Source organism: Bidens hawaiensis, unplaced genomic scaffold (assembly GCF_021521415.1).
Source record: "Bidens hawaiensis isolate Kalapana, Puna unplaced genomic scaffold, B.hawaiensis_p1.1 tig00051233_1, whole genome shotgun sequence".
In the NCBI taxonomy this organism is placed as follows: Eukaryota; Viridiplantae; Streptophyta; class Magnoliopsida; order Asterales; family Asteraceae; genus Bidens; species Bidens hawaiensis.
Window position 1 is genome coordinate 98,684 of NW_027499164.1, and position 17,123 is coordinate 115,806.

The window sequence follows — 17,123 nt, forward strand, 5'->3', positions numbered from 1 at the left end:
AAATTTTCGAGTATAGATTATATGTTTTTCGTGTGTATGTCATACGTTTTCGTGTGCGTGTGTAGTTTATTGATGCTGAACTTTGTGTATCGGTTATATGTTTTTCATATGTAGGTTATATGTTTTCTTATTCTTAGAACAAGTGTATGTTATATGTTTTTGTATAGGTTGTATATTTTTTGTTGATATTTAATGCAAACACGTGTAAAATGTTTTTTGTACTATTCATCACAATGTAACTACATGTTGATGGATATTAATATATTGAGTTGGAAGAAATTGGTTTTGGATAGAAAAAATTTTAATATTTGAAGAAATTATACTTGTGTAGGATAAAAATTCAAGAGAGAAAAATAAGTTATAAAAATAAATGAATTTTTAATATTTTTCAATTATAATAATTTGATTAGTTATATTAATTAAAGAGAGAGCATGCATTAATACTTTCCTCATTTATCTTTAAGCATTTAAAAACTAAAATAAAACTAGTGGCCCACATTCATTTCTCTCCTGATCATATATATATATATATATATATATATAACAAAACCGAAAATTTTAAATGGGTTAGGTTTTCAGGTTTGAAAAGTGACGAATGCTACATTCCCTTAGCTATGGTTTTATCCCACTGGTTTTTACTAGCAGGGTTTTTAATAAGACAGTATCAACAGGCATATTTCGACATGCGGATAGTCAGGAGGGAGCGTTATGAATTATTATCCATTATGGTGACTCCCACCTATATTTATCACAAGTGATAAATCTGTATATGTTTTAACCCTTCTTTATAGTTAATTTGTGTTAATGTAAGCCTACATAATGTCATTGTACCCCATAGGATGATATGTGATGTTTGGTTTATTTGTACATATATTAACGTCTTAACATAGTCGTTTTAATTGTTTAGTCTAGGAATTTTGGTACTTCATACGTGTTTATTATGTTTCAGGTCACAGGTACTTAACGCGCTTAATTTGGACCTGTACGAGCATGGAATGAAGACCCAAGATGTTCAGCACGCGAATCGAGACATTTATATGGACTTGCTGACTGAAGTGACCCATCGCGTAGCGTGATGGGTGTGAGAGGCAGGGCATCGCGCTACGCGATGCCCTTTATTTTACACTGCATTGACTTTTGGTCCATCGCGTAGCGCGATGGACTAGGGAAGGAGACCATCGCGCTACGCGATGGTCTCTAGAATCGTGAAAGTTGTAGCGCGATGGTCCCCAGAATCGTGAAAGTTAGGGTTTTGATTTTATATTTTGTTTTGACGACCCTAGATGCCATTATCGAGTTTCCAGAGCATTTTTGGAGGAGAATAGCTGTCCACCATCACTTCCATTCATCTCAAGGCCCCGTACATGATCCTATCCATCATAACCGAAGCCCGAGAGATGCCGAGACGCGGCTAGATCCTTCGAGTCATACCCGGGATGTATAGTTTGTAATCTTTCAGTTATTTTCTCATGTACTAGAACGATTGGTTGTAATTATTTTGATGTTAATCTATGAGTATTGATGTCTAGTATTATTGTGCACAACGTCAGTTTAGGTTTATTTCGATCAGAACGATTAGTGTGCCAGTTGCTATGATAATTGCTTATAGGATTATTTTGACCTGTTAATGGTGAGAAAACATACGTTCGCGCTTAGTTGAGTCACACTGGCAGGGGCCGTTTGATAACCAGTGTCGTGTGTTAGTGAGCGTGGATGCCTAAGGTTTAACCGGTTAGTCAGTCTGTAGTTGACACAGGATAGTTTATCTGTTATGTGCATGAGTTTGCTGTTAGTTTGCTTACTCGGATTCCCGGGTGTGATTTGCCTTGTTGACTGATTGAATCTTTGATTATTTGTTTGCTTATTATAAAAATATAAACTGTTTGCTAGTGTGATCAGCACTTTAATTGAATTACTTCATAATATCAGGAATTGATTTTACTTTACACTGACCACATACTTCTCGTGGTTCGACACCCTACTTACCCTGACTAATTTAAGGTGATTAGGACATTAATTTATTTGTTTTTGACTAGATATCGACAGTCTAGCATCAACATGAATAATAAAAAATCATTCCCTCATTCTCTCTATTGCTAATAGGTTCATAATATAAAGAGCATATATATAATTTCATATATTGTACCAAATCATTCTAACTAAACACCCTAACTAAACTAATCACAGATTTGGTCTTTTTCATATATGATGATTTGTTACCATTATTTAACTAGATCTTGAAAAACCTTTATATTTAGAATCTAAATACAAGACATAATTATGTATTGCAAGGTCTTTCATCATGTCATTATGCAAAAAATAATTTATATGCAACATTCAACTTGAGATATACTTCTACGTAACATCATTCACATTGGAAATTCAGTATCAACCCAAACCAAATAATGAAAAAAAAATTTAAAGATTTTATCATATTTTACACTACGTTCAATTCAATCCCTCAAAGTATGGTATAAATATATTGATTGAATAATAATTTTAAAAAAATAAAAAGTTAATGGAAGCCAACAATGTCATACTAAATATTAGATGAACAATGCATTTTTTTTCTATCCTCTAGTTACACGATTACAACCACTCCTTATGTATACAGAATGCACTGACAAATATATATGCATAAAGAGACGTGAATGCTCTGACTTTTTAACATTCAAAAGAAAGATTACTTTAAAAGAATATTCTTAAAATCTTTTAAAACTTTTTAAGATACTTTACATATAAATATTATATATGGTTAATGGTTAATATAAACCAAATAATAATGATTACCGAACCCATTTGTAAAGTAAAATATGAATATTCATACCATAATTATCCAAATATTAAACTATATTTAAAAGTTTTCAAAAAGATTTAAGAATGGCCTTTTAACGTAATCTTTCTTTTAAATACTAAAATGTTAGAACTAAATTCACAATCACTCCCAAAATAATATAAAAACATAACATTTTCAACTTAGGGGTAAATTTGTAAAGTGATGCCTACAGCCTCACATATTCGCAAACCTTTTTTTATATATTCGCAAACCTTTTTTTATACGATCGACGAATAAAGTCTATCCATTCAGGATAACTTAATGACAAAACACAACCACATATGCATGTAAATACACCGACTGAAAGCCCTCTTATGTTTTAAAGAAACACACCGACTGAAAGCCCTCTATGATAAAAGCTAGTTGAGATTAGATCTAAACATGAAACCTTGTTGTAGGGATTAGCGATACCGATTATCCCAAATTCTTGGTATCGGCACCGAATATTCGGTTCGGTATCAGTACTAAACGTAAAATTAAGGAAATACCAGTTTCATACAAGTATCGAAAACTCAAACCTTAATACATATTCGATACCGACAATACCAAATCAATGCCGGTACTCATTTTACTCATCCCTAAATTACGACCTCCTGCTTAAATATTAACTTCTCCTCCCAAGCTCATTAACCAATATTCACAACACTAAAAAAAATAAAAATTAAAGCTTATTCTTTTATGATTTCACCCAACATTTGCCCACAAACCATTTTCCATCATCACACCCATATTTATTAATCCCCACTCACTTCTTCCTCAACTTCCCACCTCCTCAGTCAAATTTATTTATTTGTTATATTTATTTTTAACCCTTAATTTATTTCCCTCATTAAAGACATGTTCTACTTCCCTATGCCCTTTATTGCCCTTCATCACCCACTCAAAATATCCTTCAAGTTTCTTGCTTTCTTGTTCCAAAACAATGAATTTGCCTCTGTTTAATAACCCCACATCATTTTCTTGAATACCCTTTAAGAAAAATTAATTTTCTTGAAAACTAAAAATGTTCTTGAAATTCCGGTGGCCGGAGTTGGCGGCGGCAGCGGGTGGTGGTGGTGTTAGGGTGGTTAAACTGCAATTGGGTGTTATAAAAAGTGTTTCTTGAAGTGATTTGAACATGGGTTTTGCTTTGGTTGGTTCACTAGTGGTTTTACTCTTAACTCTCTTCTTCAGGTCAAACTTTGGTCAACAGCAACCAAACACAGATGGGTTCTTTGTTTCTGAGTTTTTTAAGCAAATGGGTATTTCAAACTCACCTTCTTTTGTTAATATTTACAATGTTTCTGGTCATGTGTGTTCATGGAAACTGGTTTCTTGTGATGCAAATCAACAACATGTTATTGGTCCGTTTGGTTCAAGTTTAGGCCTTTCTGGTTCTATCCCTGATAACACTATTGGCAAGCTTACAAACCTGAAATCTTTAGATCTAAGTAATAACCAAATTACCAATTTGCCCTCTGATTTTTGGAGCTTGGGTTCACTCAAAAGTTTGAATCTTTCAAATAATAATATCTCAATGACTCTTCCTAGTAATATTGGCAACTTTGGTTCACTAGAAAGTTTAGATCTTTCTGTTAATAATTTTGTTGGTGACCTTCCGGATTCCGTTAGCTCGTTGGCCCATTTATGAGTTCTTAATCTGAGCCGAAACGGGTTCGGTTCCACTGTTCCATTAGGGATCATAAGCTGCCATTTGTTGACTTTTGTTGACTTTTCTTGGAATAACTTTAGTGGTGTTCTTCCTGATGGTTTCGGGTCATCCTTTCCTAAGTTTGAAAGGTTGAACCTTGCGGGAAATGGGATCACAGGAACGGGTTCGGATTTTCGAAAGTTGTATTCTTTAACTTACCTTAATGTTTCCAAGAACCGTTTTGTTGGTTCGGTTGTTGAGATCTTTCGGGAGCCGTTAGAAGTTGTTGATTTGAGTAGTAATCACTTTGAAGGTCATGTTTCCGAGCTACATTTCAATTCTCGGTTATCTTATATCGATTTATCCGATAATGAGATTAGTGGAAGCTTTTTCGTTAATGCGAGTCAAACCCGTGATCTCAAAGTCAAACACCTTAATCTTGCCAAGAACAGATTTTTAGAGCAGAGATTGATCCACATTGGTTCTCTTCATAGTTTAGAGTACTTAAACTTGTCTGACACCAATTTAGTCGGTTCGATCAGCAATGACATCTCGTCGTTAACTCGTTTGAAAACACTCGATCTCTCGAGAAATCATCTCACCGGTAAAATCCCTGTTTTGAGCTTGAACACCCTCAAGAATCTTGATCTTTCGTTTAATAATTTAACCGGTGAGATACCTATTTCGGTCTTGAAAAAGCTTCTGTCGATGGAAAGGTTCAATTTTTCGTACAATAATCTTACCCTTTGTGACTCCGAGTTTTCACCCGAAACCCTTCAGGCCGCGTTTATCGGGTCGTCTAATAGTTGCCCGATTGCTGCAGACCCGAATCTTTTGAAGAAAAAAACGCGTACCCGTAAAGGACTCGAGCTTGCTTTAGCGTTAACCGTTTCGATAATCTTTGTACTCGGGGTTTTGTTGTTTTGCGCGTTTGGATGTCGAAAGAAACCGCAAACGTGGGTCGTGAAACAAGATTCTTACAAAGAAGAGCAAGTAATGTCGGGCCCGTTTTCGTTCCAAACGGATTCGACAACTTGGGTGGCTGATGTAAAGGTTGCGACTTTAGTACCCGTTATAATCTTTGAAAAGCCGTTGCTAAATTTCACCTTCTCGGATCTTCTTTCGGCCACTTTGAATTTTGATAGAGGAACCCTTTTAGCCGAAGGGCGATTCGGGCCTGTTTATAGAGGGTTCTTGCCCGGTGGCATCCATGTGGCGGTCAAGGTTTTGGTCCATGGATCCACCATGACTGATCAAGAAGCAGCAAGAGAGTTAGAGTATCTTGGAAGGATAAAACAGCCGAATCTTGTCCCGTTAACGGGGTACTGTTTAGCGGGCGAGCAACGGATTGCAATCTATGATTACATGGAAAATGGGAATTTGCATAATTTGCTTCATGATCTTCCGCTTGGCGTTCAAACCGTGGAAGATTGGAGTTTGGATACATGGGAAGTTGATGCAAACAATGAGGGGATTCAAAACGCGGGGCCCGAAGGGTTGTTGACGACGTGGCAGTTTCGGTGTAAAGTTGGGTTAGGTACGGCTCGTGCATTGGCGTTTCTGCACCATGGCTGTTCACCGCCAATTATTCATAGAGACGTTAAAGCGAGTAGTGTTTATCTTGATTACAATCTTGAACCGAGACTGTCGGATTTTGGGCTTTCGAAGATCTTTGGTAACGATCTTGAAGACGAGATCACTCGTGGGTCCCGCGGATACATCCCACCCGAGTTTCTAAACCAGGTCGGAAGCTCTTCACCGTATGTGATCACTCCAAAATCGGACGTTTATGGGTTTGGAGTGATACTTTTCGAGCTTATAACAGGCAAAAAGCCGGTTGAAGACGAGTACCCGGATGATAATATGTCAAAAGATGCAAACTTGGTGAGTTGGGTGAGAGGTATAGTGAAAAAGAATCGCGGGTCCCAGATTATTGACCCAAAGATTCGTGGGACCGGAGCCGAGAGTCAAATGTTTGAGGCGTTGAAGATCGGCTACTTGTGTACAGCTGATCTTCCGGCTAAGCGACCGAGTATGCAACAAGTAGTTGGACTTTTAAAGGATCTTGAACAGTTATGAGTTGAAGCAATGAGATTTGGTTCTTGTGGTCTTTTTAATCTTTTTTTTCTTTTAAGGTGGTTAAGTTATGTTTTGTTAGTTCTTTGGTATTGTGTACAGTTTGTTTAAAGATGATTAAAGATCAATACTTTATTGATCCAACTTATTTGCCTTTGGTTTTTTTGGTGGCATAATGACATAATCTTTCTTAACCAAATATATAATTGTTTCATATACATTTGAGGTCATGTTATGCTTTATTGAAGGATTATTGCCTATGAGTATTGATGTAAACATTTTATATTTTTTGTGGCTACATTTTTGGATTTAAACTTTGTGTTTAGGCTTGGGTTTCATGGGTCTAATGCAAGTTATGGACCACTTTTGGGAAGTCCATGTTTTGTAGTTCATGATCATATGGTGGTGGCCACCTAAAGGTTTGGTAACCATCATTTTGCTATGTTCACATGTAATCTTTAAAAACAAATGATATGGACCAAAAGTTGTTTCTCCAAAAATAAGAGTCTTGCTCAGTTTTTGTTACCATATGAAAGTTACATGATAATAATTTTTGTTTTTGGTAGTGGAATGATCAACAAAAGGCGTAGCTCGACCTATTTAGGTAATTTTTAGAGCGAATCGTTAGTAATGGATTCTTGGAGTAGCAATTCAAACCGGCTAGCTTCGGTGGATTGATTGGATTAGTTGATTTTACTGGTCAGTTTGTTTAACATTTCAGTTTAAAGAGCTCAATGACTTGACTAGGAACTTTTAGAAAAATTAGTTATTAGTTTCTAGCTTTCTACTAATGTTTTATAACTGAAAAAAATAATTCATGATTATTATCATACAGAGATATATTTCAAAATTAAAAAGTATATATTTTTTAATTAAATACAAAGTAATATTGACTACACTTCATCCACTCAAATTTTAGACATTAGAATGGATTAGGTGCTCAACTTGGAAAAAAAACGCATACCTTTTATTATGTTTTCGCTGACAAGAAAAAAAAAAGAAGAAAAAAAATCCTTGATTGCAATTGACATTATTGGTTAACAAGAACATGATAACGACAGCCATATTATAGATTTTGAGTCAATATAATGATTCAGAATCTATTTTTATAACGAAGAATTTCTTCTATTTAGGCTATCGCATCCTTTAAATTTAGAGAGCCCTGATATTCCATTCTGGCCAGACTATGTTGTCTTAACCGGGCCCATGCTGGCTTCAGAGTTTGGCTTGGGCGTTCCCCCGGGAAACCATACCGCCGACTGCCACTTGACAGCCGTTGTGCCACCACAAGAGTAGAACTCTCTTACGTAACACACGATGGGACGAAAACCCGGATGGGCTCAGGATTCGAACTGACAACCTTTGCACAAGGCTTAGCTCAAATCCATCATTGCCAATATACACCCAAATATGACGCAATTGGGATTCGAACTTGAGTCTCCATTGTAGAACCCAAGCCTCCTGCCACAAGGCCACAAGTGGGGGATATGATTAATAACTCTCTTAACAAAAAAATTATTAAGACAAACCTAGTGGGATTAATAACTTGCGAAAATTACTTATAAACAAAAATATAGTTAATGGTTATTTTTATTTTATTTTGTACTATTCGTAAATAAAAGAAAATATAAAAAATATTTAAAAAAAATAAAAAAACTTTAGGCGCTTTAATTAAAAAAAAAAAACCATTGTAATTAATTATTTGAAATTAAACTATATTCCATAATTAAATAGTTTTAACATTTTTATTGCTATTTATTAAAAGCTATATATGATATACATACAGAGTTGAGATCCGATACAAATGAAATTAACACATTAAACGTACAAATAACTAAAGTAATTATTATTACTTAACATTTTTGAATTAAAGTAATTACATTACAAAATATATAAATACGATAATAATTACTCTAGTCATATGCACGATTTTTATATTAACGGTTGTTTATATTTGATCAATAACAGATCATTAATATGAAAGAAATATATTGAAGCCACATGAAAATGTAACGAATCTTTTTGAACAACAAAAGAAAGGTTTATTTTAACAGTTAGATTATTCTATAAAGGGGATAAAAATAAAAAGGATGAGAAAGATTTGTAGTAACCCCCCCCAAATAATGAAAAATTAATAAAAACCCATAACTAAAAAATTAATAAAAAAAATGAAAAATACAAAAATATTTCCACCATCTTCCTCATTCACAAAAAAAAAAAAAAAAAAAAACAATGTTGAGGAAAAAAGTTTCATTGTGTTTTTTGTTTATTTTTGTTATTGATTGTGATTTTTTTTACTTGACAAGTTGACATTGTGTCTTTTTCTTTATGTTGTGTTATATTACTCAACATTGCGTTATATTTTGTTCTGCATTGTGCTATTTTGCGGCATATTGCGTCCTTTTTTATTTATCATTGTGTTATTAGTTCATTTTTGGCTTTGAGTCTTTTTTCTCGACATTGTGTTTTTTCGGCCGTTTTTTTTGTTTTTAGAACGCGAATGACTGGGAAAACATTTTGATATTTTTTTAATTTTTTTGTTTTTTATTTATATTTTGAGTTATGATTTTTTTATTATTTTTTTTAAATTTTTTTAAGGATTTTTTGTGTGATAAAAATCTTTTTCATAATTCTCCTTTTTATCTCGTTTTGGATTTTAGCTTTTCCGTGTTTTAAAACGAAAGGTTAATATATGTATTAAGACCACTAGTTGTGGAGCATATATTCTTATTTGACTTTTACATAACACCAAAGAAAAAAGTTGAACAATATTTTCTTTTGTTCTCATTCCTTTTTTTCTGCCGTAGATAAAGACTCCGACCACATTTCTTTCACTTTCGAGAGAAAATAGTGTCATTTTAATTTAATAATAATGCATATACATTTGCAAATTAATTAAAAGCATAAGAAGGAATATATAGAATTAATTAAAGGAAATATCATAGGACATAGGGCTATGGTATTGTGATATCAATTTTTAGAGAGTTCAAATCTTCTATAAGACATAAATGTGATATATATACGAGAGTAAAGCCTGGTGTCTTTAATGTGTCCCCTTTGTTCTTTATCTTCCTTTAATATAGAATGAAAAAGTCATCGGAGTCCTTTCTTTATTCTGACCTCTTCTTACTGTCTCGGCCTTGAACTTGATTATTTTCGATGCATTGTCTGGTTTTCATGGTTGAAAGATCAGGCTCACAGCTTGGCGGGAAGGATCGAACCAGATCTTAGCATTTAATGCCATTGACCGTTATGAGAGAGGCCTTTGTGATGACTTTGACTTCTTATCCAATGTGTCTCACCAAAGCATTTAATTCTCTAGTTCCTTCTATTTTTTTTTTCTATCGAAAATCACTGATGTTTTCCAATTTCTTGGTTAGTATATGGATTGGGCGTGAAGCTCTTTGACAACTTGCATTAGGCCCATCTATGCGAACTAGGCATGTTCTCGATTTTGGGCTCAGCTCCGAATGGGTTAGTTCATCAAGTTCCCTAAGTCCTAGCCAGTTTTATATGATTAACCCCATGATTCGTTTATTATTTATTATTTCGTCGCATTGCAATGGTGCACAACGCCGTCTTGGGATTTTTGCAATGTAAGCCATGATTACCTTGGGCAGCCGAGCCGCCATCTCGTCATAATTTCTTTTGAGCTAAGGCTTTGCAAAGATCCGACGGTTAGGGCTTCACTAGGCCGACACGTGGTGACAATTGCGGACCCTCACTTTTTGATTTTCAATTTTGGTAGTTACCGTCGCTTCATTTGCTATAAAGCTCATTATTCTCTTAAGACAAGTAAAAAAAGAACACTACTTATTCTCCTAAATTTAAAAAACGATCTCAAACGGCTTCCGAAAGTAAGAAATCTTTCATCGGTAAATGTCCTAACTACGGATAAATAGATATCACTAATAAAATTTGAATTTGAGAACATCATATCTCACTGACCCACTGCTATTTCATATTTAATTTAACAGTTTTTGCTCGATTTTGATCCTTTTTTAAAATGACATCCTATTGTCAATAATTTTTACGGTTTATACATTGTGTGGATGGATTTTTCTCTCCAATCTATGTTCAATTCAGCACAGATGTTTTTAGTTAGCACATGATTGTATGTTTTTCTAATTTTTTAGCTTGGCAGTTCTTCATTCCATTTACGAATCTACTTAGAAAAGCATTTCATGTAATTTAGCACATGCTTGCTATATCCATATCTATATCTATATCTATATCTATATTATCTTATAATACACATATGCCGTTAAATTAAATGTCCCACAATCTCTCTCCCTCAGATGCAGTTAAATTAAATGTCCCATTAAAATCCCGGCGAGGTTTACATCCGGCTCTTGCGTTAACAAGCATTTAATGCTTATGCGTTATATGTTTCATTCCGATTCAACTATTACCAGCGGCTCTAACATTCCCCTTTCCCCCAAAAACTGGAATGATTTCATAATTATTGTCTTTCTCTGATGAGTAAAAGGAGGTGCTTCTTTTTTTCATTCTCAATGTAGTTTACTGTTCTATGTTTATTGTTATAATTATACCATAAGTTTTATATGGATATTTCTCATGAAATTGCATAAATGATTGACACGAATCGTATCTTGTAGAAGCTGGAGTAACTAAAACTTTATTCCATTATTCATGTGGAGTCATTGTTTTATGAGAGTTTTTGATTCATTATTTTTTTAGATGGGAAGATTTATTTACAAAACAACTTTCAATAATGTGTTTTGCAAATTATGAATCTTCGGGTAGTCAAATTGAAATATCAGTCGAACCCGGTCTCTCTGCAATTGTTAAACACGAGCAGTTAAACGTACGAGGTTTTCTTGTTCGTGTTCAATGGTTAAGAAAATGAAGGTGTTCATGTTTATTTTTGTTCGTTCGTTAATGGTATAAATGAACAGCTCACCAACGTAAACGAACATACGTACGAATATAGTTGAACTAGATGAACGAATATAAACGAATGCAACTTAGCGAACACCAATTGAAAGTAAACATGGATTTTAATCTGTGGGGCCCAAAAATTAATAGAGATAGTGATATGTAAATTTAATATAAGCGAACATTAATGGATGTAAACGAACGAACGAACATAGGCGAACTTTCATGGACAAGAGACATGTGGTTTGTTTAAGTAAATGAACCAAACCCATACCAAAATTACTTTTAAAAGTTTATACTGCGGGTGAAATTTATAGCAGGTTATGTATTAATTGAGTTTTCCTTACTACTTGGCTTTGAAGCATTTTTTTTCTTTGGTTCCTTTGTAATGCATTAGAGATTAAATGACATCCTCTCTGATAATAAATCTGCAGAATCACCAACTGGAGTGTGAAAATCTCTAGGTGACATGCTATTAAATATTTTTTTTTTCACAAATTTATATATGACTAAAACTTGATAACATGTTAAAAGTGTTGTCTACACAAGTGATAGGAATATCGCCAGTAACGGATAGAAAATTGAAACTAAAATGAAACGGATAAAACAACGATTCGTTTTCGGACACAAACACAACACGAAAATAAACCGTAGGGCTTCGATAACCAATCATAGATAGAGATACAGATTCACCACTCCGGCTAAGAACCGTGTCTAAGATCACCACCCGAAATGCCAAAATCAAGCTAGCATAGACGAATCAATTTTAACTCAAAATTCATTGAGAGAAAATCAATATATTCATTTTTTTTTTTTTATCAAAATACAAAACTGGCCTCCATTCCTTTCATCGTGAGTTACATAATAGAATTACATGACCAGAAAGAAACTGCTCTAAACAAGGAATAACTACCCTTGACTACTAACAAAATTACCTAATTTTAAATGAAGAAAACTAACAGTAAAATTAGAAATTAGATTGTAGAATTAAAAATAAATATCGGATATTTGAGTCTTCATGCTGCACGTGGTTGTGAGTTGTGACCATTAGTAATCCAAGACCTCATTTTTGTATGGAAAATGCATTTACCCAATTTACTATAATGCCCTTGGAAGATGTGATGAAATGCCGAAAGCAACAATATTATTATCGCTATTTGCTAACCATGGGTCTGAAGTCTGAACACACACACACACACATATCCACCTGGATCAAAAGGACCCAAATATTTCCTGGTTGAACTGACCCGCCTTTTGTTTTGATAATCATTAATGGTTAGGATCCGTTGACACGAGAGATGTATATCAACAAGTTTCCTACATACTCATTTGGTTGTTATGCTAGGAAAAGGTGATGTTTTGAGTTTGACAATTAAGAGAAGTGGCCTTTAGGACAACTAGGATGATCCAGAAGGTTGCTATAGCAAAGTATTGTAACTGTTTTTATAGATTTGCCTACATTTTCTAACAGTAGGACTAGAAGTTCTTGCAAATTATTAACCATCTGAATTGGCGTTTTAATGGTAACACGTTAAAGTTATGTCTGTATACTCTGTAAAACTGTAGCATATAAGTTATATTTGTCATTAATAACAAACTTTGCAGGTTGTATCTTCTTTGTTAGCAATTCAGATTTCAAACGGTACTATGGCATGTGAATTTAGGGGTTGGGCCGACCCGTTCAATTTTATAATTTATAATTTTCAAGTTGGAGTTTGACCAAATAAAAACTGAAGTTGTGGATTAGTGCAAAATGGTAAAATCAATTTGACTTTTGAAAGTCAAAATTGTAAGTTTTGTTGACAATATTGAAATAGGGGTTATTTAGAGATACAAGAGAATTGTTTAATTTTAACTATACTACTTTCATTTTGACCAAGTGAAAGTCAAACGGGTGCATAGTGGATTTTTGTAATAAACTATTGTAGTAATCATGAATCAAGTTTCGGGCTATAAGTATCGAATATGAGACAACTTTTAATCGGGTATACGGGTCAATAATTTGCAGAAAGACCAAACTTACAAAAAGAAACTTTTTATTTTCATTTTGACATGATTCAGAACTTTGGTCACGAGTATTTAGGCTGGTTCAGTAAACCAATACATAAAAACTAATAGGCCATTTTTAACTTCAATTTAAGGATTTAAATGGTTACGAATCGGTTTCAAGTTCCGGGTATCAGTCAAAACAAAAATATTATGTCAAGGGTAATTTTCCTTCGCATATCACACCTAATTTTTTGATTCACGCATTAAGTAAATTGGTTTACCTTTTCAATGTATGTCGAACAAACTTAATAGGTTCAATTGCATATTTCTCCCTCTAAACCATGTTTAATTGCAATTTACCCATAAAAAAATCAATTGCATATTTCAGAAATATTATTCCCCGTCCTTTAATGAAAATTCTATAATGACAAAATTGCCCTTTTATAACTTCTTAATTTTTGAACCCCTCTAGAAATTAAAATAAACAAATAAATAAAAATCATAATACTAAAAAAAGTGCAAAATTAAAAAATGTAAAAAAAAACACAAAATGTTTATCTAGTATCCCCTCGTTCAATAAAAATAAAAATTATTGGTTTAACTTTTAGGGTTAGAATTTTGGGTTGGGGGGGGGGGGGGGTGAGGGTAGATTTCTTTAATCTAACATCAGATTTAATCTAAAGTCAGTTGTGACACCTTATCAACTCACCCGTTTTATAACGTTATAGACTTATGACCTGTTCATAGTTAACTCATAAGATACAATTCTAATAGTTACGGCTCTTATTCAACTATATGAATCATTTGTACAATTACACAGCCCATGAGTCTAATCAAGCACCATCAAATGCCAGTCACGTCCCCGCTATAATGCCCTAAATAGTTACTAACTGATTTCCCATCGCATCACCCCGTCCCCCCGCACTGTAAACCGAACTCATATCAACCACATCCACATTGTGTTCCCACTGTAATGCGCGGGCACACCTACTTGTAGACAATAATATACGCGAACTCCTTAATTTTAAAGATTTACACACGCGCTTATAAGATTTTAGGATTTGAATAGCATTTTGGATGACGGTCAACCCATTTCCATTATATTTACAATTTTGTAACACAAATCATTTGCCTCAGGTTGAAAAACAATAAGACCTAAGTTTTTATTTCTAGGAGCTTCAATTTGTTATTACTTTTTTCCTTTAATAAGTGCAATTGGCTTTCTGGTTTTATGGCATGGAGTGATGCGATTCAGACCTGTAGCGTTAAAATCAGAATTGACGGTTGGCATCCCATCTAAGGAAGCTGACTTATTCAGGTATTGTGGTAGTTCCAAACGCTGTTAAAAAAAATTAAAAAGAACAAATAAGTTGAATTTAATTCATATAAAACAACAAACCGTAATATTTTATCCTTTTAGATTAGTTTTCAACTATTTCTCTACTTTTGTCTCTCATCATCTCTTAATTAATGAACACATTTTTCAGATCATAATACATTAGGATCATACATCAAATTCACATCTGTATAAGAGATTAAGAATATATTATTTATAACACGAGTCATGAGTCATGACGCCCAAGCCCAACATGATGTGTACCCAAAAGAGTAATGGGCTTGTTCTTTTTCGCAAACAAGGGGAAGGCGTGAAGTCAAAGCCCACTATATCAATAGAAAGTATTTTTTTTTTCTACACACTTTTATCTTAAACCTTTGTGGTTAGAGCCGTCAAAAGGGGATCTGAAACTTGAGCTGGGAAAAAAACCCGATCGGAACTGAATGGGAACATATTTCGGTTTGGAATCGCCCTACCGGGTATAGACCTGTTTCTGTTTCATGAGTGTGGAACCGGTTATTCCAAACTGGGTATGGAACCGTTCCATAATTGATCATTACGGTTGAAATATGGTTTTTCCAACTAGCGTCATCTAACGATCTTTATACCCTTATGGAACCGCTATGGCCACTTTTTGATGTTTTTTATACCCTTCTGCCCTCGTGTGTTAGTATAAATAGTTATTGGATGTGCTGGGTTATATTTGAATCACAACTTATTCTCTTCGATAAATAAATAGAAGGAAAAGAAAACGAACACTCGTTATTCTCTTAAATCTAAAATACTATTCACGTCTTGAGTATGAATAAGCAACAAAACGAAGATGATTAACTACTTTGGGGAAAATAAAATACAGTTGTAATTCATTTGTTTTTTTTAATGTTTTCCAAATTATATTTTTGTAATTTTTAAAATAAAAATAAATAAATAAAAACCAAACTTTATTTCGTTAACCTTTTTTTTATGATATGTAAATGAATTAATTAAAAGAAAAAGAAAAAACAGTTCAAGACAGATTATAGAATGCCGGGTTCCAAATTGTACTCTACCCCGTTCCTATATAGTTGGGTTTTCCTCTCCAATAATCGGGTATATACGGATATACCCAATCCCCTTTCACCTAGAACCGATTTTGACCACCTGATCATACCCAGATTCAGTTCTTCAAAAACACCAGTTTTTAGCTCCTTTATTTATGGTCTTGTTTACATTCATCTTATATCAATATCCACCTAACAAAAATGTTATAGACAAATACATGTTTCTTTGTGGGCATAGGATCAAAATGCCGTAGAAACCCCATTGGCATGGAAAGAACGATAACAATTACACTGATAAACAATATTTATAACATATATGATCACTCATGCCTTAAATAATATTCATGTCGTGTTCACATATGTAATCAAAGTTTGAAACGTCGAGGTTTCTTGTACGGTATTCCACATCAATTTCATGTGTCGCATCTTGAAAATCTTCTAAACATGGTAAAAAGAAAAGTAGAAAGCATCTGATGTTTCACATTTTTACCTTTTAGTATGTTATGATAATAAACAATTTTGACACGAATCACTTGAGATCTGGTATATAATAACTTTTATATTTGTTTGTAAGATAACATTGTCTAAATAAAGAGGGTTTCACATGTTCATGACGTTGATGCATTGGAATTGCAATGCTGCCTCGAGTGCCCCATGGTAATTAATAAGAATTTCCCTTAGATCGTGCGACTTGGTAACCATATGCTCACGGCGTTTGCAGTTGTGGTGCCACGACCATGCGTGAAACACCATGTCGTCTATATATGGTCCACGACTGTGATGGTCTGGTATGAAAAGTTTCAAGACCCCCGATTCTCCTCCAATGACTATAATGCCTTCTGATACGACTTGAATAAAAAAAATAATAAAAAAACCAATATGCTCACCCATATGTCCTTACCATCAAATATCCGAAGTTTGGTGGTAACAAGTTTTATATGCAATCTAATATATAAAATAAATACCATATATGTACAACCTACAAAGTTATATCCTTATATGTACAACATCCTATTTAAACATGATTCAAAATAAATCCCACACAAAAACTACATGACCTTGCCCTATTTAAACAAGATACCATCGCTTAAACTTATCCAAATCAACGGGTCCAGCATCATTTTATTACACCTCTTGTTATTTGGACTCATTGTGATGCATAGTTCACCGATTATGAGTATTCTACGTATTAGCATAGGCGGGGCATTTATCAGGTACCCAAATCGGGTTGGGTACCCTAAGTGGAAACCCCCCCCCCCCCCAACCCAATAGTGGAATCAAGTTATAGTCACCAGTTAGAGATGATGTGAGAGAATG

General features: G+C 34.0%; 1 protein-coding gene and 1 pseudogene across 1 annotated transcript; both read left to right on the forward strand.

The window, feature by feature from the left end:
* The first annotated feature begins 3,923 nt into the window (after positions 1-3,923).
* Positions 3,924-6,732, forward strand: LOC143598894 (putative LRR receptor-like serine/threonine-protein kinase At2g24230 pseudogene; annotated as a pseudogene).
* Positions 4,633-6,545, forward strand: LOC143598893 (putative LRR receptor-like serine/threonine-protein kinase At2g24230). Its single transcript, XM_077076988.1, has 2 exons — positions 4,633-4,650; positions 4,701-6,545. The coding sequence occupies exons 1-2, from the start codon at positions 4,633-4,635 to the stop codon at positions 6,543-6,545; spliced, it is 1,863 nt and encodes a 620-aa protein (XP_076933103.1).
* Positions 6,733-17,123: the final 10,391 nt, after the last annotated feature.